Here is a 27,798-nt window from a genome sequence, read left to right on the forward strand (position 1 = left end):
TGAAGAGGCTGGAAAGTCCTGGGCATGCCACAAACAAGGCTTTCTTCCTTTTTTTTCTTTTTTCTTTTTGGGTCATACCCAATGATGCTCAGGGGTTACTCCTGGCTCTGCACTCAGCAATTACTCCTGGTGGTGCTCAGGGGACCGTATGGGATGCCAGGGATTGAACCCAGGCTGGCCGTGAGCAAGGCAAACGCTCTACCTGCTGTGCTATCGCTCCAGCCCCTTCCTCCCTTTTTTATTATGTTGCAACATTGGGTAAGTAAAAGGGAGGGTTGGGTAAGGAAGGCACTCGGACAAGATCAAGAAGACTCAAAGCCTGGCATGTAGTGACGCGTAACTAGGACACTAAGTTCTACTGTAAGGCAGAAGACCTCCAGGATGAGCGGATTCCAGAACTCTGTCAAGCTTAGTATGATCAGAGGGCTGTTATAGTCGTGTACCAGAGGTGGGAGCAGTGGGTTTGGGGCTCCGTCACAAATGATGCTACTACATGGTCACACTCCTGAGGTCTGTCTGTACCTAGAGAAGAGCGACATCAGCCCCTGTGCTGTGGTGCTGCACTCAGGCCACAGACTAGTCCCAAAGAACCTGCCAGCTTCTGCTGGACTGAGACACAGCAAAGAATACAAGTCCCTGGTGGACACAATGCAGACAGCAACATAGCAACGTGGCCTAACAGTGTTTTCTGAGTTCCCATGTATCTATGACCTTGCTTCCTCCTTAATTCCTCTTCCTCTTCAGTTTGCCTCTAGAGTCTATTAGGTCATCTGTTATTTCTGTCAATTCAACTTACCTGGTTGCAGCCTTGAGATTTATTTCTCAAGACTTCTTGTTTTCATCCAGGTTAGACTTTCCTTGGTGTCTTCCTCCTGACCACATCCTTCTAAGACTCTAGTGGCCCCTGCCCTTCCTCTGTGGTAGATCCTGTCCCATGACCGGGTTGCCTTCTCTCCACACTCTGTAGTACTCAGGGGTCACTTCTGGAAGTGCTTGAGGGGCCTTGTGTGTTGTTGGGGATGGCTTTGCAAGCAAGGCAAGCAAGCCTTAACCCCTGGGCTTTCTCTCTGGCTCCTAAGTATTTGCTTTTATACTCTTGCATCCCTCTGTGTCCTGTGCCTTTTCCCCACTAAAACAAGGGGGTAAAAAGCTACCTTGTTTGTGAAATGATTGAGAAAAAGACTATGTTTACCTTGCTTGGTCATTGAACGGATGAGCGGGGAGAATACTCAGTAAACCTTGGTATTTCTCTAATTATTTGTGTTTGGGGGGGCATGGAAGGGAGGCACACCAAGATGAGCTCAGAGCTTAGTCTTGGCTCTGTGCTCAGTGATCAGTCTCGGTGGGGCTCAGGGGGACCACACGGGGTTGCTGGGGATCAACAGAGTGCAAGGAAAGCACCTTACCCACTACTATTGCTTCGATGCTTTTATAAAGGTGACCTGAAAACAACATCAAGTATCCTCAAGCCATTCTCAAATTGTGAAATTAATAAAGATAAATTTTTGCAAACTACTCTACTCAGAGCATGGAGGGTGTCCCAGCGGGATGGCTTGTGTGTACAGACGGATGGACCATCTGTACTTCCTTTTGGTTGTACTACAAGTTCAAAGCCCTGGAGAGCTGGTTAACTTTGCTTTTTACCCAAACCACTACAGTTTAGTAGACAAAGCCAGTCCTAATCCCACAGACTGCCACTGCCAAAGGTCTTTACAATCTGGATGCCGGATTCTGTCTCACTCTTTCCTAGCCCAATACTCAGACTTGATATGCTATGTTCCAAAAAAGTTTAGAACCTCCCTTGCATCTGAACTGTTGAAAAATTTACCCATGGGTTTTGCAAGTCACAACGGGGTGAATAAAATACACTTGCCTCTGGCCAAGAGATGACACAATAGTTCCCACAATCTCAACCCCCAAATCTTAAGTCGCCCTTTCCCCAAACTATACCTCAACGCAAATCAGGCAAACTTTTAAGTAAGGCTATGCATGCAGGAAATAACACAAGTCATACTTTTTAAAACATTTATATTTATATATAAAAAAATTAAATATATATAATATATAGTGTGCTTGAGACTAAAAATATAGTACATAATATTTAAAAAAAAGGAAAATGAAAAAAGGCAGAATAGGAAAAGGTGTGAGGGACACGTGGCTACACATTGCTAAAAATCTATGATGGTTTGTCTAACAAAAATAATATTTTTTTTCGTAATTATCATCATGGACCCATTTATTACTGGGGTTTAGGTGGAGAAAATTCAACTGGAGCCAGAAACAGAGGTTGTAATTCCAAGAACAGTAAGGTAGAAAGGATGACGGGGAAGGGGGAGCCCTGGGCCTCGCTGTGGTAAAACTGGAGGCGGTCACATCTCTGGGTCACTATTGCTAACGAGACCGAGGTGAGAGCAGGATTGTACTGGCAACTTGGCTGCTCTGTTCCCGGCTAGGGAAGTTCCCTGGGCAGCATTTGAACAGTTCCAAAAGTACATGGAAGAGTCCGTGGGAATGAGCTCGCTCCATGTCAATGGGGGTAATTTGGGGGGCCAGGCTTGTACCAGAACTGCCCAGTTATGACCTGTGACTTCTGCACAGTAAAATTTTCTCCAGCGCCAGGGCCTGAAGCTCCTTCACAGTGATGCAAAGAAAGTAACGGGGAAGAGAGGAGGGGAGCCGGTTCCCCCGCCCCATCTCCCAAATTCAGAATTCTCTCCAGCCTCACATCTCCCCCCATCCCCAGAGGTGAAATAGCGGGAACAGGCGAATCCAGCTGAAGCCAGGCCTTTCAGAAGGATCCCCTGGGAAGAGGGGAAGGAAGGGAGAAGGGAACGGGCTATTTAAACACATTATAAATCTCTCCACAAAAATAAATGCCTTTCCAATGACATCTCTTGGTTTGGTCCCACCACGCTGGGGAGCATCACTAACTGCCTAGCGACTCCTGGCTGAGGAAGGGCCCACTGAAGCAGAGTTGTGCCTTGGCACAGGCCACTCAGCACTGAACGGTGGAGCGGTCAGAGGCTGGAGTGGTCTGGGGACAGGACAGAGAGGTCTTCCCGCACGAACGCCTGCCACTGCGAAGCCCTCCTGCCCAGGCCTCTGCACACGATCCGTTTCATGGGAAGGAGCCAGGGCTGACTGTGGCTCCAGGTAGAGGGCTGTTGGCAAGTGACAAGGGCCCACGTCCCAAGCCAGGAGTTAGTGTGGCACGGAGCTGCTCTACTCCATCTTCCTACGGTCGCACGAGGGTTTTTATTTCCATGCAGTCTGTCTGGCTGGATTCAAGTAGGATTCTGGCCAGGCTTGAGACTCATACACTGACTCTTCACCCAGCACCACAACAACCTCTCCAAACCCCAGAAATTGCTGGAAGAGCTGCGCCTCTGTGCCTTATAGTCCCCTGTTCTGACCTGCCCTGTCAGAAGCAGTTGCCTTGGCCCGCACTGCAGTTGGGCAGTCTTAGCTTACAGCCTGCGCTTGCTTGGCCAGCGGGCCTCGCTCTGTCCCAGGACCAGGGACATGATCTGGAGGGTCAGGGCAGAAGACAGCTGCTGCTCCAGTCCCATCCCCAGCCAGAAACGAGATGGTACCCAGCCCCGACACAGGCACACTTGTAAACTGATTCGAATTCTGAATGGGGAGCAGTGACCCAGGACTCCCCACCTTCCACCCCAGAGAGTAACTTCGTGGCGACATGCTTCTAGTGGCTGTCTTGACACCCAGGGATTTCTAGGGAAAAAGTCACTTTGACTTTTGCAAGGATGACCAAGATCATGACGAGTCTCTCTGAAGAGATGGGAACCTTTGAATTTCCCCACCCTTCACTCGACTTGCTTATGTCCCCAACTGCTCCTTGGGGATGGCAGGAGTCCCGTCCATGGCCAACAAATGCAGCAAGAACAGGTGAATTCCAGAGATGTGTCACTCCTCCCCTTTGTTTCACAGGCCAGAGGACTGGGAACAAGGGGATTAGGTCAAGATGACTTGGTAATGGGCACCTGAATCTACCGGAACAAGAAGGAACATCAAGGGCAATAAAGATGACTGCAGCGGGCCAGGCCAGCACCGAGGCACCTGCTGGAGGGCCTTTTGCCTTGCTTTGTGTCCAAGGGCAAATTTTCCTGTGCCAGAAAAGTGATTCTCTTTGGCCTAATGGGCAGGTCCAAATTCAGATTTGGATTGGGATGCAAGGCAAGATGTGGATGAATCCCTCTGCCCAGTCTGTGCACCACCCGGGACCCCTGAGGAGGCACATCGAGGGGTAAAGAACAGAGAAGTGGCTCTGGATTCGGTTCCTAAAAATCCCTGGGTCCTGCTCACCTGCCCAGAGGCCTCAAGGCCCCTCCTCTCCTCTGATTCAATAGAATGGGCCCCACCTTCAAACCCAGAGGAAACCCCAAAGTCTCAACAAGGAATGGCTGGGATATGTTCCTTCTTGGAAAGCAACCACCTTTAGGCTGCTTGGATTTCCCAAGACCTCAGGTTTCTGTGAAAATCACCAAACTATGCTTGACTTCATGTGCACAGAAACCTGCGTCCTTAAGAGGCCTTCTCCTTGAGCTCCTGTGAAAGGGCTTGGAAGGTATCAGCTCCCAGGGGTGAAATGCATGGGAAAGTCTGGCGCCCAGCTGGGGAGGGGGTGCCCACCGGCGTTTCCCTTTGAGTTACAGGGCCACGAGGCTGGAGCTGGAGTGACTTTCTTCCTGGATATTAGCAGGCCTTTTGCTGAGGGAGGCTGGGAATGTCACCCCATAGGCTCATCTGCGACAGTGGTGATGGTCCGTGGCTGACAAGCATGTAACTCATTAACGTGAACATGACTAATAAACGGTGACCACAAGGAAGGGCAAAGCACATTCTGGGAATTACAGGGCTGGGGTGGGGGGGCGGTGGATTCCCACTGGCAGAGATGGTCAGGGGAAGGGTAAAGAGGCAGTCCCAGACCCCGCAGACCTGGAAAGAGCTGCCTCTTGGGAAGAAGCTCCCAGGCCGCTGGGGGTGGGGGACTTCTCTTTGGGTGAGAGCCAGAAGCAGAGAAGGACCACATGGAATGCATGTGTGCAGGCAAGTGTGCGGGATGGGGGCGGGGAAGGCAACCCGCAGTGCCCTCTGTGCCACCTCGCCCGGTCAGCTCTTCTCTCCAGGCCTCCTGACTCACCGGACCCCTAAACTCCGCAAAACTCACAAACAGGTCTGGGGCTCACGAGGACCCAGTCCCTGCACCACTGCCCCACACAGGGCCGGTCAACCCAAGCTGGACACTCAAGGCACTGAAAGTTGAGGAGAAATGTGATTGGTCCATAACTTAAAGACACAACAAGCCCAATCCCGTCTAGAGGCAAGCCTGGAAGGCAGCTTCTCCACCCAGCCCAGGTAGGAGGGCAGCGTCCGAGTGCCAGACCCCATCCTGAAGCTCCTCAGAGCCCGCCAGCTGACGAGTCTCACCACCTGAATGCTCACCAATGGACTGACAAGTGCTCGGGGACAGAAGAATAATGCAGAGTGGAGGGGGAGGTGCGGGGAGAAGACCAGGGTCCCGTTCCTTTACACCGGAACTTGTATTCGGGTGGTGGGGGAGTCCCTACAGCTCCCCCCTGCCCCCGCCATGAGGTTTTCATTGCTATTTATTATCTTTGAAAAATAGCCTGTAGCACCCCCACCTTCGTCCCATGTCACCCCGGGCAGGCTGGAGTGAGGCGGTGACAGGAACGCATTGAAGAGGACAGGAAATGTGGGCGGGCGCCCTCTGACCTGGAATATGCGGCAGCCAGGGCTGTCTTGCTGGTGAATGGGACCTCGCTGACCTCTGCCCCCCATAGCCCCTAAGTTGGGGGGGTGCAGCACGGAGGGGAGAGGGAGGGGGCAGTGGTACTGCAGGCAGGCCTGAGTCTCCTGCAGGTGACGGACAAGGGTCCAACTGGACGGCTGGGGTGATGCCCTCCCATAAAGCCAGCAGCAGCCCTTCTGCAGCCCCTGGACGGGAGACACACACTCAGGCCTTCAAGGCGAAGGGCCATGAGGACAGCTGGGCTGCGTGGCTTGTCCCCGAGCCCACAACCCCCCAAGTCCACGAGCCGGAGACCAGAGGGGCCGGGTAGAAAGAATGCTATAAAATGGCCCCTCTGCTCTCCTTGGCCTCCGCTGTCCCGAGAGAGCGCAGGGGCGGGTGGGGAGGTCAGGGCAGAGGCCCCTCCTGAAGGGGGGCCCGGCAGGCAGGCCCGGGGGGCGGGCACGCGCACAGCACCATCCACGCAACGGGGTGTTTCCAGGGGACCTGCCCCCACCTGCGGTGGCAGGGGGGAAGCGGGCCGGGGCTGGGGCAATGAGCAACACCCCTGAATATCAGGGAACGCCGAGAGCCTTCTCCTCTGCCCGCAGAGATGCCTGGCCCAGCTCTACACGTGAGTCTGCATGCGCTGCTGGAACCTCTGCCCGTAGTCCGAGTGCTGGGAGGTGTAGGAGAAGCGAGTGGCCGTGGCGTACTTGCCAATGGGGTCATACGCTTCATACGGGGTCCGCTCCAGACCGGAGGGCGGTGCCTGGGGGTAGCCCAGCCGGTAGGTGGGGTACCCCGCCGCCCCGGGAAACGGGTGCGAGTTGAACTTCTCATAGGTCTCGTAGGACAGCTGGCTGGCCGAGTCGGTGCCCGCCGGGGCGGCGGGCCCAGGGGGCGCGGGCTCTGGGCCGTAGTCGGAGGCGGGGGCGCGGCTGTAGGTGTTGAGCTGTGCGTAGCCGCTGGAGTGGGAGAGGCGGGAAGAGGGCCGGCCGTCGAAGCGGGTGGGGCCCGGGGCACGGTAGTCTGCGTACAGCACGGCCCTGGATGATGGGCGGTCCTCGTGGGCACGCACGTTGTAGTAGCCGTTGGTGGGGTCCTGGGGGGCCGTGAGAGAGGAGGGCGGGCAGGGTGCTGTCAAGTTCTGCCTCGACCCGCTGAGCCTCCCCAGCCTTCCCCTCTCCACCTCCTCTGCTCCTTCCACCCGGCTCCGGAGCACTGCGAAGATGCTGCCCTGACCCCCACGCCCAGACCTCCCTGCCGCCCTGGCCTGGCCCGGCCCCACCTTCATCTCGTACTCCTCCCGGGTGTCGATGGTGTCACAGCGCAGGTCCTGCTTCAGGTCCACATCGTCCTTGAAGGACTGCAGAGCAGAGAGGGGGTGTCAGGGGCCGGAGCCTGGGGCCCCGCCAGCCCCTGAGCCCTGCCAGGTGCAGAAGCCCCGGCTGGCTAGCGCAGAGCAGAGAGGGGGCTGGTGGGCAGTGGCCAGGGCCGTGGGCACGACACAGTGGGACGAGCATCTGCCCCTGCCGCTGTCTGCAGCCCTCTCCCCCCAGGAGCGCCAGGGCAGCCAACCAGAAACTTTGAGGGTTTTTTCCTCACTGGCAGTGGGGCAAGCCCAGGGTGAAGGAGGCAGCCCCCCTACTCCTTGCTCTGCGGGACAGAAGTAGAACCACACGCAGAGGGTCCGGGGCGGGAGGGAACATGTGCACCCCACGGAGGAAGGGGACAGTGATGGTGGCCACATGAGGACTGGTGGGCGGGGGACACTCACCGAGTAGATGGCCTTCATGACCCTGGTGGCCGTGGACACACTGGCCGTGTCGTCCTCGCGGTCAGAATGCATGGTCAGTGGCTCCCGGTTCACCGTCTCCACCTTGATGTCCAGCTTTCTCAGCGTCACGTCCTTGCGACCTGGAACAGGGGAGCAGAGCCCAGATGCTCTCTGGGTCCTGCCTGGGCTGGGGCTGGGGGTGGAGGGGGGCGGGTCATGCTGGCCTCTTTCCCCGCCCCCCACCTCTGCCTGCCCGAGGGGTGGCCTGGCAGCGGGTGAGTCAGCCCCATACTCACTGCCTTTGCGGCGCCGGTAGAGGAAGAACACCAGGGCGATGAAGAAGAAGATGAGCAGGATGCCGGCCCCAATGGTGGCCCCAGCGATGATACCCACAGGAAGCACCTCTTTGGGCAAAAAAAAAAAAAAAAAAAAAAGCAGGGGTAAGGTGGGCGATGGGTGCCAGCTCTGAACGGGCTGAGACAACCCCAGCCTGGGTGCAGGGCTCCATTTCCCCTCACAGGGCAGTGCTTGGGGAGCCACGGCTGGGCTCGAGAGCAGGGTCTCCGTGGCATCTGGGTAGATGGGCTGATAGTCGCTCCTTCTGCACCAGGGCACCGGTGAGAGCCGGCCTTGGTGGCCATTTGCTCCTCTGATTTCTTTTTTTTTTTTAAATTTTTTTTTATTGAATCACCATGTTGAAAGTTACAAAGCTTTAAGGCTTAAGTCTCAGTTACGTAATGCTCAAACACCCATCTCCTCTGATTTCTTAAAAACTTTATTTTTGTTTTGTTTTTGGTGGGGGAGGATGTCACACCCAGTGGTGCTTAGGACTTACTCCTGGCTCGACACTCAGGCATCAGGAGGCCTGGACCCCTCGTCTGTGTGGGCCCCACGGGGGAGGCATGGAAGAAAGCAGGAAGGGCCACAGGTGAATGCTCAGGAGGGACACAGGCCCCTAGCAGGTGTCTCAGGCCAGCCCCTCCCCCACACCCACCCTGAAACCTGCCGTGTCTGCAAAGCATGGGGACAGGCAGCACAGGGCAAGGGGTGCTGCAGGAGCTGGCAGAGGATGCAACCTCTCCTGAGGACTTGTTCTAGAACCTTCTCTGACCAGCATGCTAGGAGGCTTCATTCTGAAATGCCTCTTCTGGCAGCTTCAGCCCCAACCATCTAAGAAGGTCCGTGTCAAGCTATGGTGCCTTGAGGACCATATGGGATGCTGGGTATTGAACCTGGATTGAAGTCAGGACACCAGGATTGAAGTGGGCTGTGTGCCAGGCAAACACCCTCCCCGCTGTGCTCTGGCTTTCCTTCCTGATCTGGGCTCCCCAAACTCTCCAGTCTATACCCTTCTACTGCTCCCCGCACCCCAGACTGAAAGGGTCCCCCATGGTGGCCCTGAGCCCCAGAACTGAGAAGAAACTAGCCATCTGGCCCCCGCTTCCTCTGGCCCTCTGGTGGCTCCCCACAAGCACAGCCCTCTCGGCTCCTCCCCTCCACAACCTCGCCCCTGCAGAGCCCTGCTCACTCTGCCCAGCCCAGCCACTCCCTGGCACCAAAGTGAAGACGGAACAGATTCCGGGGCTGGAGCAATAGCACAGTGGGTAGGGCATTTGCTTTGCACGCGGCCGACTCGGGTTCGATCCCCAGCATCCCATATGGCCCCCCGAGCACCACCAGGAGTAATTCCTGAGCACAGAACCAGGAGTAACCCCTGAGCATCGCCGGGTGTGACCCAAAAAGAAAAAAAAAAAAAAAGACGGAACAGATTCCAGCCATTCCCGCATCTCCCGGGCTGGGCCGCGCATCCTCCAAAGCCAGAAAAGGCTCTCTTAGCTTCCTCTGACCTGACCTCACCCAATGTCCGAGGCATTCTCTTCTGTTTGACTTGTTTGGCCTGGGGGCCACACTGTGGGCTCCCTGCCGGTGGTCCTGAGGAGACTGTGGGCGTCAGACCCGGGGCCAGAGCTCACAGGTGTCCTCCCAGGCCAGAACAGACCTCTCCTAATGGGTGAAGGACTTTGAAGCCCGAGCCCTACTGGGCTTCCCAGGACTCTCCCTGAGCCCCCCTGCCGCCCACAGGCCTTCGGCGCTGCTTCCACCCGAAGGCATCTCCTATACTTGGGGTTTCTCTGCTGCGCCGAGTCCCTTGAACAGCGTGGTACGGGGCCCAGCCTGGCCCGGCCTGGTGCACAGCACGTGTGCAGTGAGCACCGGGCATGCTGCGGGTATTTCCAGGGCCGCCCGGACACACCTCGCTCCTCCAGCTGGATGATGGCCGTGCCTGGCCCGAAGCTGTTCCAGGCGGTGCAGTTGTAGTGGGTCTGGAAGTCGGCTTCCATGACATTATTGATGGTGAGCGTGGACAGTACCCCGCTGCCCGAGTTGGTCCTTTCCACCGTGTAGCGCTCCAGGGTCCCCACCTCCAGGAAGTTCTCCTTCCATGCCCAGGCCTGGTGGGGAGGACCGAGGGGGTAAGCAAGAGGCAGGCGCCACCCTCCAGCCTCTTTACCCATGTGCCCTGCAGGCCCCTGAGCCCAGCCAACACTCACCCTGTCATCAACCCCGACTTACCCTGACACTGTGCCTTAGCCCATAAGTCAGAGGCCCTAACTTGGCTGAGCACCAGCATTGCTACTGGCCTCCAAGGTCCCACCGACCCTGTTCCTGACCCTCAAGCAGAAGGGCAGTACTCTTTTTAAATTTATATTGATTGACTGACTTATTGGGTTTTTGGGGTCACATCCGGCAATGCCCAGGGGTTACTCCTAACTCTGCACTCAGGAATTACTCCTGGTGGTATTCGGGGAACCATGTGGAATGCTGGAGTTTGAACCTGGGTCAGCCGCATGCAAAGCAAGCACCGTCCCCGCTGTACTATGGCTCTGGCCCCTAGGACTTTACCTTTTTTAAAAAAGTAACAATCCCACTTGGGGGTATCTCACCCATAGAACCCCCCCTGGGCCCTCCCCCGGGTGGTAGGAAGCTCTGCACCGTGAGGCAGACACAGGCTCAGCCCAGCTCTCCAGTGAGATCGCAGCCCCCCCTCCTGATTTCCCATCTAGAGGCAGAGGCTAGAGTAGAGCTAGCAAATGTGGCTCCCTCGGTCGTTGTTATTCATTTGTTTGTTTAAGGGCCACACCTGCTGATGTTCAGGCCTTAACTCCTGGCTCTGCGCTCAGGGATCACCTCTGGAGGGGCTCAGGGGACCATCAGGGGTGCCAGGAATCAAAGCCAGTCGGCCATGTGCAAGGCAAGCGCCCTACCCACTGATGTTGATGTTCCTTTCGGGTTCCAGCGGCCTAAGACTGGAATTAACTATGACCCAGTCTCCAAGCTTCCCTTCAGCCCACCCGCTGTGCCCACACAGCCCCTCTGGCGGGCTCGGGAGACCCACATATAGACTCTCATCACAGGATCTCTCCTTCCCACCCGCCCCCGCCCCCTCCCCACCACTGGGGTCCTCTGGCCTGACCTCCTAGCCCAGGTATTCACGCCCCCTCCCACAGAACTGGAGCCCCAGGGAGGGAAGCAACCGGGACCTGGCTGGCTTCCAGGGATCAAGCCTCCCAGTTCTGCAAGGAGAGTCCCCCGGGACCACGCCGCCTGCTGCCCGGCAGCTGTGGTAATGAAGTGTCCCTGGGCAGCCCTGGAGTTAGCCAAATGGTCATTAAATGTGATGAGGGGTTTGACGGTTAATGGTCATGGAAGGAATTAATGGCTCATGGTGTCGGGGAGTGAAGCGGGGGAGGGAGAAGAGCAGAACGGGATGGGCGGGGGAGTCTGGGCACGGGAACCAGGAGTGAGGAGGGCAGGGGCAGCTGGGGCATGGGAGAGGGGAGACCATCCCCAGAAGCCTGTGAGGTCGGGGTCCTATTCAAGAATCAGGAAACTGAGGCTCAAGAACTAAATGCCCGGCTCAGGGCTCTCAGGAGATGGCATCTGAGCAGGGAAGGGACAGAGGGGCAGAAAGTCGGGACTAGAATATGGAGAAGGAGCAGAGGAGGGGTGGGGGGCGGGGGGCAGGCGTCTGTCCGTCTCGGCGCCCCTCCCCACCCGCCCCGGGTCCCACACTCACAATGCGGTCCGGAGGGGGCGTGCTCCCGATGAAGCACTCCACCTTGCCGCCATCGCCCCTCACGGCATACTGCACCGCCTCGCTGGAGATAATGGGGGGCCCTGGGAGGAGAAGGGGCCGTCAGGGTCCTCTTAGAGTCACAGCCCCCCCACCCCGCTGCCCCTGGCCAGGTCCCACCTTGCCCTGGGTCACTCACCGTTCACGTAAAGCGGCACCTCCCGCTCGGCCACCCCGATGCGAGGGACGATGGCGCGGCAGGTGTAAGTGCCCGCATCGGCCTGCGTCACCGACTTCAGCAGCAGCTGGTTGCTATTACTCAGGACCTGGGCAGAGAGAGCAGCCTCGGGTGGGGAGCCAGGAGGCCTGGGCCCCTGGTCCGTGCGGGCCCCGTGGGGGAGGCATGGAAGAAAGCAGGAAGGGCCACAGGTGAATGCTCAGGAGGGACACAGGCCCCTAGCAGGTGTCTCAGGCCAGCCCCTCCCCCACACCCACCCTGCCGTGTCTGCAAAGCATGGGGACAAGCAGCAGAGGGCGAGGGGGTGCTGCAGGAGCTAGCTGGGGATGCAACCTCTCCTGAGGACCTGTTCTAGAACCTTCTCTGACCAGCATGCTAGGAGGCTTCATTCTGAAATGCCTCTTCTGGCAGCTTCAGCCCCAACCATCTAAGAAAGTCCATGTCATGCTCTACAGCTGGTGACCCACCCAGGTCCCTGACTCCCAGGTGGCTCTCAGTGCTCAGGGGCCCAACCCTCACCCTGGGCCGTCTTTCTCTCTTACACCCGTGGCTTCTGCGTCGACCTCCCACGCCACTGCCCTACACAGGTTTCCTCTGAGGAGGGGCTGCCTGCAAGCGTGTTCCTCCTTCCCTAAACTCCGAGACCCCAGAGAGGCCATACAACTGGAGGCGCAATGCCGGGCCAGCGGCCACCTCACCCCACCCCAGCACGCGGGACGGGCAGAAGCGTCTACCATGTTTGAGTCCTTTTTGGTCCAGGTGAGGGTGAGAGGGGGGTTCCCAACCCACACACACGTGAGGGTCACATCAGAGCCTATGTCTGTGGTCGTCGGCTTGGGGTCAACTACGATCCGGGGAGCAACTGAGGGAGACAGAAGCACGAGGTCAGCGTCTGCGCCCAGGAGCCTCGTCCCTCGCACCTCCCCTGTGCGCCCCCTCCTCCTTGGCTCCCCCGACCTCCCCCACCCCCTGCCCAGGCCGTCTCTGTCCCCGCCCACTCAGAGACTCACAGTGGACGTTCACTAACGTGCTGACATTGGTACTCCCCACTTCGTTGTGCACTTCGCAGGACACGGGCTCCGTAAAGAAGGAATAGTCCACGTTCGTCTCATAGCGACTCTCATGGGCATCTTCGATCACGAAGCCCCCCTTAGCCCACCTGGGGAGGAGGCAAACAGAGGGGACCGGGACTTGAACCCCTGGACCTCAGCGGGCGGCTCTGCCCTTGCGGCCCCTCCGAGCGCTCCCAGGCCTCTTGCACCTGTAGCCCAGGATCTCGGGGTTGGCAGTGGCCTGGCACGTGAAGACGACATGCTCGCCCTCCTGGACTGTCTGTGGCTCAATGGACAAGGTCACCGTCGGAGGATCTGCAGAGCGGAAGAGGGGAAGTCAGGGTCCTCTGTCCCTCGGATTTCTTTTTTTTTAATTTTTAAAAATATTTAATTTTTATTTTTGTAAGGTTGCTCACAGTAATTTATTACACTCAATATTCTAACACCAACCCCGCCACCATTCTGCCTTCCCACCACCACCATTTGGAATTTCCCACCACGGTCCCAGCCTGCCCCAAAGGCAGAACCTGAATAATTTATTTTGTATTGCTTATTAAGAGTTTGGATTTCTTTTTCCCCCACTAGCATATATACGCAAACCTCACCACCTGTGGCCATCTAAGGACTGGGGTTAGCAATATACAAGCACCCCAGAATAAGCCTGTCAAACTTTCTCACACTAAGATGGTTCAAGACCAAGGGAAGAAATAAGTGGGTGTGATGACTCACTAAGACCACTAGGTGGCAGTGTGGGCTCGCTCGGCTCATTAAAGGGGGCATCAATCTCCCTCTTGCACTTGCAACCGTCCTCTGGCACAGGGAATTTCCGGGGAAGGAGGGCATTCCAGGTGCTCTCACACTCTATCTCACTTAATGCTCCCCGCCCTGAGAAATAGGTATCAGCCCTTATCTGAAACTACGGGACGGACGCATTTCAGAATTCGTGATCTATCTTTCAAATGTCAGGCAGTGAGGGTGAGGATGTGCATGGACTCCTTACTGGGAGAGGACCCCCCCCCGCCCCACACACACACAGACCCCCAGTAGCAGCCTCCGGGCAACACCCCAGCATAACGGACATGAAAACATCTGAGAGGAAACACAGATGAGTCAAGTGAAATACCTCTTACATAAAAGTTAGGAGGGCCCCTGTTCAGCTTTTGCCAACAAAGCACCTCGGGTTTGGAAGTTCCACAAAGAGGCTGTGGACCCGCATCTGATTTTCTGCAGGCTTACAGTCTTGGACACTGAGGCCCAGTGGGGCGGCATCATGCTCAGAGCCACTCGGTTCAGATTGCCACCAGATTCCTCTGTGCTCCTGCAGGCAGCGCCTGTACCCGCCCAGTACCCCCTGCCTTGCGCTCCCTCCCCAGGACCCTCCTCACGGTGCACGTCCAGCTCTATGGAGGTCTCCTTGCCGCTCGGGATGGCCTCGTTCACGCTGCGGCAGGTGAAGACACGGCCGATGTCCAGGTCTGTGGGGTTGATGAGCAGCTGGCTGACCGTGTTCTCTCGCTTTCCATCCTTCAGCAGCTCCTGGGGAGGGGGGGAACCGGGGACAGAGGTGAGAACCCCCACCCTCCCTGGGGGTCTGTGGGGCGTATGTCTTGTCAGCACAGGACTTGAGTCAGTCCCAGCATTGCGATTGTATCCCCAAGGGTCTCGCCAGGGGTGCTGGGCACCCAGCCCAGCCTAAGGCTGGGGCCCCTCCCCTACCCTCCAGGGACTTGCATTTCATTGTTTCTGATTTTGTTCTTTTGGCTTCTGTTTTCGGAGAAGCATCCCCAGTGGCTCTAGGAGCCACCAGGGCTGCTCTCAGTAGGGTCAGATATTACCCAGGCTCTGTGTGCCACAGTGACTGCACTTCAGCATATTTCATTTAGTTTGGGGGTCGATGCCCAGTGGTGCTCAGGGATCACTCTTGGCACTGCTGGGGAACCATGTGGGGTGCAGGGCTTTGAACTGGGATCTGCTACATCCAAGGCCTTCCTTACCCCCGCTATATTCTCTCTCTCTTTAACCCAACACTCAGCCACTCACCCTGTCTCTTGCCTCGATGTGCTTTTATTTATTTATTTATTTATTTATTTATTTATTTATTTATTTATTTGCTTTTTGGGTCACATCTGGCGATGCACAGGGGTTACTCCTGGCTCTGCACTCAGGAATTACTCCTGGCGGTGCTCGGGGGACCATATGGGGTGCTGGAAATTGAACCCGGGTCAGCTGCATGCAAGGCAAATGCCCTACCCACTGTGCTATTGCTCCAGTCCCAATGTGCTTTTATTTTTATTAAGAGATCTTTTTAAATAGACATTTTGAGTTTACCAAAACACTAAACAGAAACACAGGACTTCCCATCTGTCCACTCCCCCCTCCCCCCCGGTTTTCCCTCATGTTAACAGGACACATGGGTGTCATAACTAAGGATTCAATGCAGATACCTGATTACTAATTAAAACCCAGTTTAAGTTAGCGTTCATTCCTGTTGTTGGACTTTTCCCCAAGGCTGGGACTCATTGTTGGAATTTCTGGAGTCTCTCCTCTTCTCTAAAGTCCTTCCTGTCCCTCGTGACCCTCAGGTCTCTACCAGCCTGAACCAGGGCCCTGGGCCAGTAGGTTCTGCCAAACCAGCCATGACTCCCCTGCTGAAGCAGAACCTCTGACGATACACAAGGACTGGTGGCTTCAGAGCCTCATGCTGGCTCAGTGGGGCCCAGCCTGAGGCCCCCAAATACGGTCATAGGAACCACCGAGTTGATTCCTGCACTGCAAACTGCCTAAGGGGAACCACGTAATTGGCTAACAATTAAAGTCTACAGCTTGGCAGCAATATACGTGACCCCACGGGGCCACTCCAGCGCCGCTGCCACCAGGCAGTAACAAGTTCCCACAGCCACCTGGGGATCCCTGTCTTTAAGGGACATAGCAAGGGGGACAGACAAGCCAGTAGGTTTGATTGCCAAAATATTTCAATGTGTATAGCTCTAGGGGGTGGGAAATAACAGATTTCCTGGTGCTGAGGGCTAAGTACTACTAAACTACATTCCCCTTTGTCAAATGGTGAACGCCAGAAAGCAGAACTATCCAAAGCCATCCGGCCTGCAGGGCAGATCTAAGCTGGGCTGGCCTGGGGCTGGCCTGCAGGCAACACAGGAACCTAGCAGGGGGCTGGGTCCCTGTAAGGGAAGCCTCAGTCTGTAGAGCAGACCGAGAACTGGAGATCCCAAAGCAATCACAGTTCCATGGCCTTCACCTGGTCAAGCCACCTGCTGTCACACCCTCCTCACCCGTAAAGCTGTCCTCTCTACCTCCCTAACCTTCTCTGATGTGCCAACCAGGGACAAAAGGAAGGAAGTGGTGAGGCATAGCAGAGAGAGAGAGAAGGGGGGTATGCAGGGAGGGGTCTGATCCGGGTACCACCCTGCTCTGCTGCATACCAATTGTGACCTTGGACAAGTGCAGGATCTCAGTGACCATCAGCTTCCTCTTTGTCGGGAGGAAATAACACCCACAGGGTGAAGTTTCCATGAGGATTGAAAGAGACTGGCTGGCAGGAGTTTAGCATTCAGAGCGCCTGGCACCTTGTAGATGCTCATCAGTGCAGCAAATATCACCACCATCTTTAACCTTTGTGCGACTAACACAAAGGTTAGTCACTTTTAACACAACTTCATCAGGAAGCTGGTAATTCACTTTTCACCTCTGAGCTTCAATTTTCCCAGCTGTATAATGGGTTGGGAGTGGGGGTCAGGGGATTAAGCCAAATGACCTTTTTAACTAAGACCCCAGTCCAGAGAGAAAAGGTGACTTGGAATGAGGTCAGGCTGGCTGGTGGGCGAGAGGTGGGGGTCTCACCGTGCTCGCCACAGCACCCTCCTGCTGTGTCCCATCCCGGAACCAGATGATGGTGGCAGCGGGTTTGGCGTTGAAGGCTCGGCACGTGAGGTTGTGCGGGGTGCCTGCCTGCAGCAGGATCACAGGGCCGCCGTCAATCTTGGTGTCCTCTGGGGGGACTGTGGGGGAGAAGAGAGCAAGGTCAGCCCAGGGTATGGTCAAGAGCCCTCGCCCCTGCCCCTTGGAGGCACAACTCCGCCCCCCACACACACCACCTTGGTTTCTATGGCCACCTCTGGGCAGAAATGTTCCACCCCATGCTCCAGTCACTGCCCCCGGGGGCTCCTGGCCTCTGGCCCTCACCCACCCAGCCCTACCAGGAAGTTCCCCCCAGAATGAAGCTAAGAGGCTGCCACTTCCCGCTCCGGCACCCCCAGCTGCTGGGGGCAAGTTCCGGGTACCACGTTCAGGGCTCCTCAATCCTGCAACGCCCTCACCCAAGTCTCCTCTGGCATTCGGCGCTGAGTCCTTCCCTCAGAGCCTCAGTGACAGTGCTACCCCCTGAACACAGCCCCGCCACAGCAGAAACCTGCTGTCACCACAGCCCAGCAGTCCTCAGCCGGTCATTCAGCTGGGCAGCAGCTACCCAGGGTCTGAGCTACTTAGGGCTATCCATCCTTCCTCCCTGCCCCACGCTGCTCTCCAGGGGACCCTGGGGTCGGAGCCATAGGACAGTGGGGCAAGCACTTGCCTTGCATGAGGCTGACCCAGGCTCCATCCCTGGCACCGCATATGATTCCCTCAACCCTGCCAGGAGTATCCCTGAGCACCAGTGGGTGTGGCGCCCAAATAAAAGGGCAGGGATTGTTTCTCACATGGATTTACATTGTACCCGGGGCAGAGAACACGGCAAAGCAGATTCTTGCAAAATGCTTAAAGAACCAAATCTAACAGAGGTCTGAAAAGAGGAGACATCAGAAGCTTCTTCTCACTCAGGCCCCAGCGTCCACTCTACCCCAAGGTCGGGGGTCAGGGGTGTCAGGGGCTAGAGTACATGCTTGGCGTGTGTCAGACCTAGGTACCATGCCTGCTAAGCATGCTGCCCTATGTCCCAGCCTGACCACACAGAAGGATTTGGATGGCGATCTTCCTAGTCTATCCAGTGTGCATCACACCACAAGTGAAGACGGTTGTATTTGCTGTGAGCAAACGGAGCGGGGGGGCTTCCCAGGGACCCCTGAGAGTTGGCCCAGGGCCCAAGGAGAACAGGGAGGGGCAGAGCTGCGTGGGAGGCGAGGGATGGACGTCTGCAGGATGGTGCACCTGGTGGAGAGCGACCACTTGCTGCCCACCCCAGCAATCTGCCAACTGGCGCGTGCCAAGTGGCAGCACGGGGAGCACGTGCGGCTCAGCCAGGCTGGCTTTAAGTCCTGGCCCTGCACTGCCTCCCAGGTGAGTTCAGGCGCTCCTTCCAGCCACCACGTCTCTTTCTGCCACAGAAACATCACGAGCTGTTTACAGGAGGGCACAGGGCGAGCGTGAGACCGGGAAGTGTCTGGGCTAGAGTCCGGGTTAGCACACACAGCACCTCCTGAGCCCGGGGCACCAAGACTCACCCACCTGCTTCAATGCTGGGGGCGGGGTGGTGTGCAGATGTGGGGATGGGGTGAAGAGACAAAAACCCCTCTGTTAAGCCCTGCCGCGGGTGTCTCCCTTCCATCTGGGTCCCTCCCACCTCAAGCCTCAGAGAAGACAATTCATTTCTCACTTGTCACTAGTCCACCTTCTTCTAGAACTTCCAAATTCTTTCCCTACTGCTCTCTGTAGCAGGGGCAATGGAATACCAGGCTCTAGATGTGTGTGTGTGTGTGTGTGTGTGTGTGTGTACGCGCATGTCTGCACAAGCACAGCCATTAGAGGGCACACATCTATGATCATGGCTGTTTGTAAACCAATTTTATGAATTGTAACTGAAACTTGTAGGTCAACAGGTAGAAGGGCCTTATGACCACCATTTTTCCTGGTGTGTAAAATTTCCCAAAGAATTTCGGCCTCTGTTCCTTAGAGCTGTTCTCCCAAAGGCAAAGTAAGCTCAGGGCTGTGAAGTCCACAGAAGCTAATGTGCCGTACACGATCAGCCACTAAACACTTACTGTGTCAGCCAAAGTGCCCCGAGTCAATGCTTGCATCTCCCCCTCTCCCAGGGCACCTCCGCCCCGTCATGGTAAATACCATTTACCCCGATGCACAGCTCTCTGTAGTAAGTTCAAGATCAAGGGCACGGGAAGGGGCTGGGACAGCCCTGGGGCACCTCGCTGGAGGTCATGGCTGAGAAGGATTACATCTGCACCTGCGTCCTCCTAGTCCTGGGGTGGAAGGGGCAGCAAGAGGCCATCTGGGCCAGGAAGCTGGCTGCAGGGGCACTGAGGGACAAGGAGATTGATGGGGGGCCCTGAGCAGACTCCTGCAACCCTGCCCACTGTCCCTAGGAGCCTCAGCTGCCATGATCCCCGGCTGTGCAGGGGCGGGGGTGGGGGGGCGGGGAGGGATGCGCTGCCTATCTCCATGTCGTGGGGAGTTTGGAGGTGAAGGAGGGAGGGGAAGGAGCGCCTCAACACACATTCTGTCTGTCCGTCTGTCTATCTCCAGGCCATGCCCTGCTGCTCTCCCCCAACCACCCAGCCTTGCTGGGCTCTGCGGGTCCCCATGCTCTGCAAGCAGGAAGCCTGGGAACAAGACAGTCCCCCCGCCCCCGCCGCCCCGGGACGCTCCCGCATCACCTGGCAGCCATTCAGCAGGTTCAGCTCCACATACACGCTCATCTAGCGCAAAGCCAAGCCCTGCCGCCTCTACAGAAACTGCTCCCGCAACACCCAGGGGCTCGCTGGGCCGCCCACACTGCCTCTGTGCACAGCAGAGGAGGAGGGGGCCAGGCCCTGGAACCAGGCTGGGACTCTTTTTTTTTTTTTTTTTGCTTTTTGGGTCACACCCAGCGATACTCAGGGGTTACTCCTGGTTTTGCACTCAGGAATTACTCCTGGCAGTGCTTGGGGGACCATATGGGATGCCGGGGATCGAACCCGGGTCGGCCGCGTGCAAGGCAAATGCCTTACCTGCTGTGCTATCGCTCCGGCCCCTAGGCTGGGAGTCTTAAGGCGGGACTCCCCCCACCCCCCCACCGGCCCCGCAAGGCCACAGTGAAGGAAAGAGGACAGAGACCTTGTAAGCGACTCCTGACCCAGCACACGACCTGAGGGATGCAGGACAAAGCCTGGCTGGCTGTGACCGTGCCCGGCGCTCAGCCAGCTTCTGCTCCCCAACGTCCGTCCTGCCCCTAGTCCCGTCTGTCCTGACTGGGAGAGTCTGTCCTGCCCTTAGTCCCGTCTGTCCTGACCAGGAGAGCAGGAAGTTCCCCACCAGCTCTGAGTCCTGCTCAGCTCCCCCAGGGCCTTTCTAGCCCAGAAGGTGGCTGCGGGCTCCCCCCGTCCCTCCTCCATCTGACTCTCATGTCCACGCGGACCTTCAGGGCCACGACCCTGCTGGGGCCTCTGCAGGGGCAGCAGAGAGGAAGTGGCGCCATCAGGTCTTGCTGCCATGGAGAAGGCTGCCGTGCGGCCTCAGGCCTCTTCAGACTAGAGGCGGCAAGATGGTCCTGGGGTCACAGCGCCCAGTCCTGGCCTCTCCTTCCCGCACGCCTCGACAAAGTGTCAGTACCGTGACCCCCTCCTCGCCCCCCCCGCCACACACAACCAGAATTCCAGCATCCACTCCATGCTCACTAGTCTCAGCTCCTCTCCTCCCGGGCCAGGCCCCGTGGGGGCCCCGGGATGGGACGCAGGCGGGAAGGGCAGGTCAGAGAGAGACGGGGCAGAGGAGAGGGGAGAGAGTGATGCCCAGCCAGACAGGGAGGGGCCCCGCTGGAGACAGGCCCGGGAAAGGCTCGCAGCTGAGGTAACCAGCAAGACTCGAGCCAGAGACGTCTGGGGAGGCTCGGGGGAGGCATGGCGCCTCCCGGCCCGCCTCACTCACTCCCCGGTCTGGAGAACCCCTCATTACGCAGACGCGCCACCGCCCAGAGCCAGCTGTGCCCGGCTTGTGGGCAGCTGAGGCGGCCTGGGCTGGGCTGGGCTGGGCGCGGGGTCCATCCAGATGCAGCCCGGAGCCGGCCAGCTCTCAGCCCGAGGGCCCGTTTCTTCCAGTTCGGCTCCCCCGAGCCCCCAGATGAAATCATGGAGGAGGAGGCAAGGAAGGGGGGCGTGCGGGGACACGGAGGGGAGAGGCAATGGTTAGAGCGAGGCGGGGACAGCGCCCAACACCCCTCCGCACTGGGCCACAGCCAGACGAAAGCCCGGACTTTGCGCAGAGCCAAGAGGGAGCCCACAGAGCGCACAGGGGCCATGGCACTGCCCAGCTGCCAGCTCTGCTCTCTGAGCGCGCCCGTGTAGGGGAGAGCAGAACCAGGGCGGGACCGTGTGTGTGTGTGTGTGTGTGTGTGTGTGTGTGTGTGTGTGTGTGTGTGTGTGTGTGTGTGTAGTGGCCTAGGGCGGGGGAGGAGCGTCATTACTGAGCACGGTGAGCTTGGCCCTCCGGGAGCGCAGGGCGGCCTCCGTGGCCTGGCACTCGTAGGAGGCGTCGTCGGAGAGTTCGGCGTCCGTGATCTCCAGGTTGTACTGCCCGGCGTCCGCGGAACCCACCACCCGGTACCTCGGCCAGGCTGCAGAGGGAGAAAGCAGACACACCTTGATCTGGGAGCCTGTCCCCCTCTCCCCCAAGCAGGACACGGGTCCTCCCTGTTTCCCCACCCCCCACCCCCCATGGCCCTCAGCCTCCTCCCAGGTCCTGGCACCCCGGGGCAGTTGCATGGGCAGCCGCTGCCTTGACACAAGCCCCCAAGAGTGAGGTGGGAGCCCTCAGCGGGAGGGAGGGGCAGACAGGGAAGGCGGGGCATGGAGATGGAAGCTTAAAGCTGTTTGCAGACAAATGTCTCTAATAATAATAGGGGGGAAGGGAGGGAGGCAGTCTGCAGGGAGGAGAGGAGAGGGGGCGGCGAGAGCAGAGGGTGCTAGAAAATTCTGCACAGAAAGCTCAGCGGCCTCTGCCAGGGGACTCAAGGCAGGCCTCAGTGGGCCTCATCAGCAGGGCAGGCCAGTAACCCGTGGGGGCGAGGGGCTCTGGCTCCATGAGTCTGAAGAGCCAGTGGCCTGCATCACTGCCCTCTTCATCGACCTCCCTCCTGCTCTCTCCCCCTCCCCCTCTCTACCTCTCTCTATTTTTCCTTCTTCCTCTTTCTCTTTCCCTCTCTCCCTTTCTTCCCTGCTCCTTGCTCTTTCACTCGCTCTCCCCCTACCTGGCTTACTCTCTTACTTCCCCCTTCCACCCCTCCACTCCCTCCCATTATCTCCCTCTGTCCAGGGGATATCGATCCTTCTTACTCCATATCTATTGATCTCTCTCTCTCTCTCTCTCCCTCTCTCTCTCTCTCTCCAGTTTCTTTCTCTTTCTACACAAATTTCCTGTCCCTGAACTGAGACAGGGAACCCACAGCCAATAATCCAACCTCTGGACAACAATAAGAATAAAAATACACACTCCCTCATAACCTTCTGTATGTTTATCATTAGATTGCAATGCAGAAAAAGCATTTTCACAAAGCAACTTCCATCATTTGGTTCCAGGGCCACTGAAGCCACCAAGAGGCGGACTGGCCACGACAATTGTGCCCTGTGTCCACAGGAGCCAACCGAGATGCAGAGAGGGGGGAAGTGGGTACCCTAAGGGCGCCCAGCTGGCAGGAGGCCATGGCAGGACTTGACGCGGGTTCAACTCTGCCCCGAGGCCTTTCTAAATGTCTTTTCACTTTCTTTGGAATCCAGATTAGCGTTCGCTGTCATGGCTGGCCCTGTCTTACTTGTTTACAGCTTCAGTATGCTTGCCTCAGTTCCAGAGTGCCCCGTGAAGACTCCTGGAAAGGCTCCTTGGCTCAGGCCTCCCTGAAGCCCACCCACTGCGAGGAGGGGTGCAGGGTCCCAGGGCCAGGCAGAGGGAGCTGGAGTACACAGGCAGGAGGTGGGGCCTGAGCAAGATGGTGAGTGAGGAGGGAAGGGGAAGCTGGGGGCAGGGGACACAGAAACGAGGCCCTGTGCAGCCTGAGCTGGCCCAAAGCCCCACTCACCTTGCTTTTTGGGTCACACCCGGAAATGCACAAGGGTTGCTCCTGGCACCTGCACTCAGGAATTTCTCCTGGCGGTGCTCAGGGGACCATATAGGATGTTGGGAATCAAACTCGCGTCAGCCGCGTGCAAGGCAAACGCCCTCCCCACTGTGCTATGGCTCTAGCCCCCACTCACCTTTGAGGCCCTGGCCCATGCCCAGTGCCAGCCCATCCTTGGTCCACTGCACAATCCCCGAGTAGTTGAGCAGCACACAGGGGAGCACGGCCCGCTGCCCCGCCACCACGGTCTGGTCGGCTGGCTCCTGGCTGAAGCGGGTCTGGGTGCCTGCCAACAGCAAAGTGGCCCCGGGTCAGGAGGTGAGAGCAGGGGACGCCACCAAGACGGCCCCTCCGACTCCCGCTCTCTTCCTACATCCGGCCAGAGAGAAGCTGCAGGGGCGGGGTGCTGGGGGAAGTCCCCCTAGGACCCCAGATCCTCCTGACCCCGCCTTCCGCTCCCCTGCAGGACGTTGCCACCCGCTGCTCTGGATTCTTTTCTCCCTCCATGGCCCACGCGGCTTCATGTGAGGTCGAGCCCCAGCCCTTCCTCATGCAGGGAGAGACACAGATGTTCGGGAGGCAAGTAACTTCTCAAGGAACCTGGGGAGCAAGGGTAGGGTGAGGACGGGAGGCTGCGACCTCGCCCCAGCCGCAGGCCATGAGGGGGAGTGATGTGACAGTCACCTCCTTGGAATGTCACAGCCCTTCCTGGGACATGAGCCTCAGAAACAAACTTGAGGGAGCTCCTGTAAGCCACGATACCGAGGATGGTTCCCTACAGTAGGTGCAGGCAGAGAACACACCCAGGGTCACGCGTGCTGGTGTGGGGACAGCCCGGCAGCTCTGATCCACCTTTTGGGTGCACCTGCCCTGACCTCGTTTGCCCCTCGTTTCCAGCACCGGGGGGCATGAGAGTGTGAACACAGACACATGCGTGCCACCCACAGCCCTCCCCGTGCACCCAGCGGGAGGCACCGGCCATGTGACTCGGCTCCGCTCTCCCTCCGGCTGCGGGAGCTACACATGGCTGCCTGCTGGCAGCTCGGCTCGGCCGGGAGCATTTGATTAGAGAACTGCAGAGTAATTGCCTTTAATTGTGGAGCCTAAATGGAGCGGGGAATTGGATTGTGGGTTCCATACCCCGCCCCCCCCAACACACTGCTTGCACCCACCCACTCTGCGAGCACTAGTTGAGCACTGGTGAACGAGCCAATGACCATCAGCTTCCTGTGCCAGGCCTTGGGAAAGAGGAAAGGGAGCTTCTGAGGACAGCAAAGAGAGGGGCTCCCTAGCCAATCCCAAGTGGGTCAGGCCATCACAGCCAAACTTGGTTTTCCCTAGAAGTCAGGGATTCCCTCTTCCTCCCCAGCTCAAGACCCTACAGAGACCCGATCCCTAAGTCCAACCCGTTTTAAACCCCACCCCCCCAAACTTATCAGGTCTTCCCTCATTCTTGTGTGTGGACAGTTCCCAGACCTCCAAGACACCAGCGATGAGACCCTCATTTCATTCTATCTCTTACTCCTGACCATTCTTTCTCCTCAAGTTCCACTTCTCCCCTTCTTTCCAAATATCCTCCCACTTCCAGGAAGCCCTCCTAGACTGATCTCTTGGCTCTCTGTGTCACCCGTCAGGAGACTCCAGTCCCAAACTCCCAGAGGCTGTGCCCATGTTGTCAGTCATCAGTGGCTAGAAGGCAGCTGGAGAGAAGGGTGGTACGCAGAGACCTTACTCAGTCAGAGGGGGGCGCTCTCCTCCATACCATGTTAAGAACCAGGGGCCCTGCTGGACCTGACAGTGGTCAGTGTGTATATGATTTCAGCCTGTTTCGGATAATTGTGCAAACCCAGCCCTTAGGTCAGTGGCCAGGCCCTCCCCACACTGAGAGAGAGTTGTCCCTCCCGACACTGTCTGGAACTGACAAGTGACCTCACAACCCACCTCACCCATGTCTTCTAAGCAGGCAAAGGATAAACTGCACCCTCCTCCCCAACTTCCTGGGATTAGGGTGGCAGGTGCTGAGATCCTGGGGGAGGGGGTAGGTCAGGTGAGCAGGCAGCATTATTAATTCAGGCATTGCCCTCATTATTATTCAAATTTATTCATACCCTTGCGCATTTCTCTAGAGCAGCTAGCAAGCTGCAAACTCTCCACACTGACACTGATGGTTCTCCTTCCCGTGTCCGCCCTCCCCAGCCCTCAACCCCCCCGCCCCCAACCGGGGTCCACGTAAAGAGCTTAGGAGCAGAGTGGCCTGTGAGCCTCACTTCCAAAAAGCCGTCAGAGTCACAGCTGGCCAGCAGGGCCCCGGGTGCTCAGGCTTCCCCGGAACCTGCGGAGGACAGTGAGAAGCTGGCTCTGGTCATTGTGCATGGCAGCAGCTGACCCCGTGGAGGGACAGCAGGACAATTTGGGAGTCGGAGGCACGGGAAGGGTGACCTTGGAAGTGTCTCTGGTCTGCCACTGCAGAGGGAGCTGCAGGCCTGGGTTAGAGCCTCAAGACAGGGGTGGGGGGCTGCCTTCTGTTTGTTCACATAAGAGAATAAAAGAAGGCCCAAAAAGGAGGCAGCAGGCCCAGGAAGTTGAAACCTTTGACCCAGAGCATCCGGGCGTGTCACCTCCTCTCCTTGCCCCATCTCCCTGGCTAGTGAGCCGCCACCTAGGGCCACTGGGACCCTGAGCAGGCACAGGTATGGTATGTGAGCTGCCCGTATGCCCGTGCCTGTGCCCATCAAGCCACAGCTATGACCCTCTAGGCAGGCAGGGAAGGGCCGGACACCTGCACAGAACATGGGGCAGTGAGGGCCATGCCCGCCTTCCTGGGGGCTGAGCAGACCCTCGGGGCTTGGTTCTGTGGAAGCAATTTATTATTTTTTAATTTTTTTAATGAATCACCGTGAGATAGTTACAGACTTTTGTGCTTACGTTTCAGTCATACAGTGATTGAGTGCCCATCCCTCCACCAGTGCCCATTCTCCACCACCAATGTTCCCAGTATCCCTCCCGCCCCCCTTCACCCCCCCCCACTCTGGCAGGCACATTCCCTTTTAATCTCTCTCTCCTTTTGGGTGTTATGGTTCGCAATACGGGTACTAAGCGGCCATCATGTTCGGTCCATAGTCTACTTTCAGCACACATCTCCCATCCTGAGCTAGCCCTCCAATCATCATTTACTTGGTAGTCCCGTCTGTATCTCAGCTGCCTTTTCCCCCAGCATGTGAGGCCAGCTTCCAAGCCATGGAGCAATCCTCCTGGACCTTGTTTCCGCTATCTTGGGTGCTAGTCTCCCATTCTGTTACTTTATATTCCACAAATGAGTGCAATTCTTCTATGTCTGTCTCTCTCTCTGTCTCTGTGTGACTCATTTCACTTATCATGATACTCTCCATGTTGATCCACTTATATGCAAATTTTATGACTTCATCTTTTCTAACAGCTGCATAGTATTCCATTGTGTAGATGTACTAGAGTTGTGGAAGCAATTTAGTGTGGAGCCCAAGGGGCAAGGTTCTCTCTCCCTGGAGAGAACCCAGAGAGGAGGGAGGGGAACTCAACTCAGGGACTCAGGGACAGGCAGCCCACAGGTGTCTCCTGCTCACAGCCTCTGTGACCAGGGAAGGAGCAGAGATAGCACCCAGAGGCTCGGGGGCTCCTACCTGGCCCTGCAGAGGATAGAGCCCCAAGTGACTCCTCTGCACTCAGCCCACAGCAAGCTGTCACTCCTGCACACCCTTTGCCACCAGTCTTTCCCTGGGCACACCACTGCCAAAGTCACCTCCTCTGCAAAGTCCCCATGCCTGCTTGCCCTCTGAGACCTGTGCCAGGCCTGTTGCAGGGGTTCCCGAGAAGCCTGGCCCAAGCGAACATGTACTGCGTGCCCTTTAGTGAGAGGAGAACAGGACTGGGAGTCAGTCCAGGGGGTGGCAGCGGGGGGTGCGGGGGCTCCCTGGGAGGGACTCTGGAAGGTTCTGACATGACAATGATGGGGCTGGGTGTGAGGAGATGAGGCGACTGTTAGAGGAAAAGCCTGGAAAGTGAGTGGTGGGTACAGGAGAGCTCCACAGCAGAGGCCAGAGAGACGCAACCGCAGACGACATGCAAGCCTGGCACACAGAGGCCCTGCTCAGCATCTCCGGGGAGACCTCCCCCTGCCCAGCCCCGAAAAGGAAAAAGAATAAAACAAGCAGGAAGTTAGACGTGTCGGGGGTGCAGCCACCAATAGTGGGGATCAGGTGTGTTTTGAGAGTCCAGGGGCTCTCTCTCTGGTCACTGGATGTCATGGACACACAGACCCTCTCGCACTTACTCACACCTGCCTCTGAATTCCCGCAGCCCGGTCCCATGCTCCCAGCTCCCCTCCAGGACATAAAGCCTAGAAGGTAGGGCTGCAGAGGGCCCGGAGGCACGGAATTGGGAGTAGCCCCCGAGAACCTCCGAGTGTGGCCCCCACACCCAAAACAAGCAAACAGGAGGGGTCTAGCTTGCAGTAGGGTTGTGCTACGAGGCCAAGAGAGGCAGGTGAGAGGAACAGGGAGGGCCTGACACAGATACACACGGAAACAGAAGCACCCCTGTGCAGCATGCAGCAGGCTGGGCCACTGGCAACTGTCGCTCAGGGGGCGCGCCCAGGGCCAGTGCGGCTGGTCCTTGCCTGCATTTTTATTTTTTTTTTTATTTTTTTTTTTATTTTTATTTTTATTTTTTTTTTTTTTTGCTTTTTGGGTCACACCTGGCGATGCACAAGGGTCACTCCTGGCTCTGCACTCAGGAATTACCCCTGGCGGTGCTCAGGGGACCATATGGGATGCTGGGAATCGAACCCGGGTCGGCCGCGT

At 57.4% G+C, this 27,798-nt stretch overlaps 1 protein-coding gene across 2 annotated transcripts in view; it reads right to left on the bottom strand.

The window, feature by feature from the left end:
- Positions 1-2,011: 2,011 nt before the first annotated feature.
- KIRREL1 (kirre like nephrin family adhesion molecule 1) overlaps positions 2,012-27,798 on the bottom strand; it is a 104,107-nt gene continuing 78,320 nt past the window's right edge. The window contains exons 2-15 of one of the 2 annotated variants that reach the window (XM_055139644.1): positions 23,100-23,249; positions 21,317-21,466; positions 16,774-16,931; positions 14,301-14,451; positions 13,125-13,230; positions 12,874-13,022; positions 12,598-12,725; positions 11,825-11,951; positions 11,629-11,729; positions 9,805-10,003; positions 7,847-7,954; positions 7,551-7,690; positions 7,062-7,139; positions 2,012-6,875 (exon numbers count right to left, since the gene is read on the bottom strand). In XM_055139644.1, coding sequence (XP_054995619.1) covers positions 6,399-6,875; positions 7,062-7,139; positions 7,551-7,690; positions 7,847-7,954; positions 9,805-10,003; positions 11,629-11,729; positions 11,825-11,951; positions 12,598-12,725; positions 12,874-13,022; positions 13,125-13,230; positions 14,301-14,451; positions 16,774-16,931; positions 21,317-21,466; positions 23,100-23,249 — 2,222 coding nt within the window. In that variant the 3' untranslated portion in view covers positions 2,012-6,398. Of the gene's footprint in view, positions 6,876-7,061; positions 7,140-7,550; positions 7,691-7,846; positions 7,955-9,804; positions 10,004-11,628; positions 11,730-11,824; positions 12,000-12,597; positions 12,726-12,873; positions 13,023-13,124; positions 13,231-14,300; positions 14,452-16,773; positions 16,932-21,316; positions 21,467-23,099; positions 23,250-27,798 lie in introns of both variants that reach the window. The other variant, XM_055139643.1, reaches the window with a different exon arrangement.

This window comes from Sorex araneus, chromosome 5 (genome assembly GCF_027595985.1).
Source record: "Sorex araneus isolate mSorAra2 chromosome 5, mSorAra2.pri, whole genome shotgun sequence".
Lineage (NCBI taxonomy): Eukaryota > Metazoa > Chordata > Mammalia > Eulipotyphla > Soricidae > Sorex > Sorex araneus.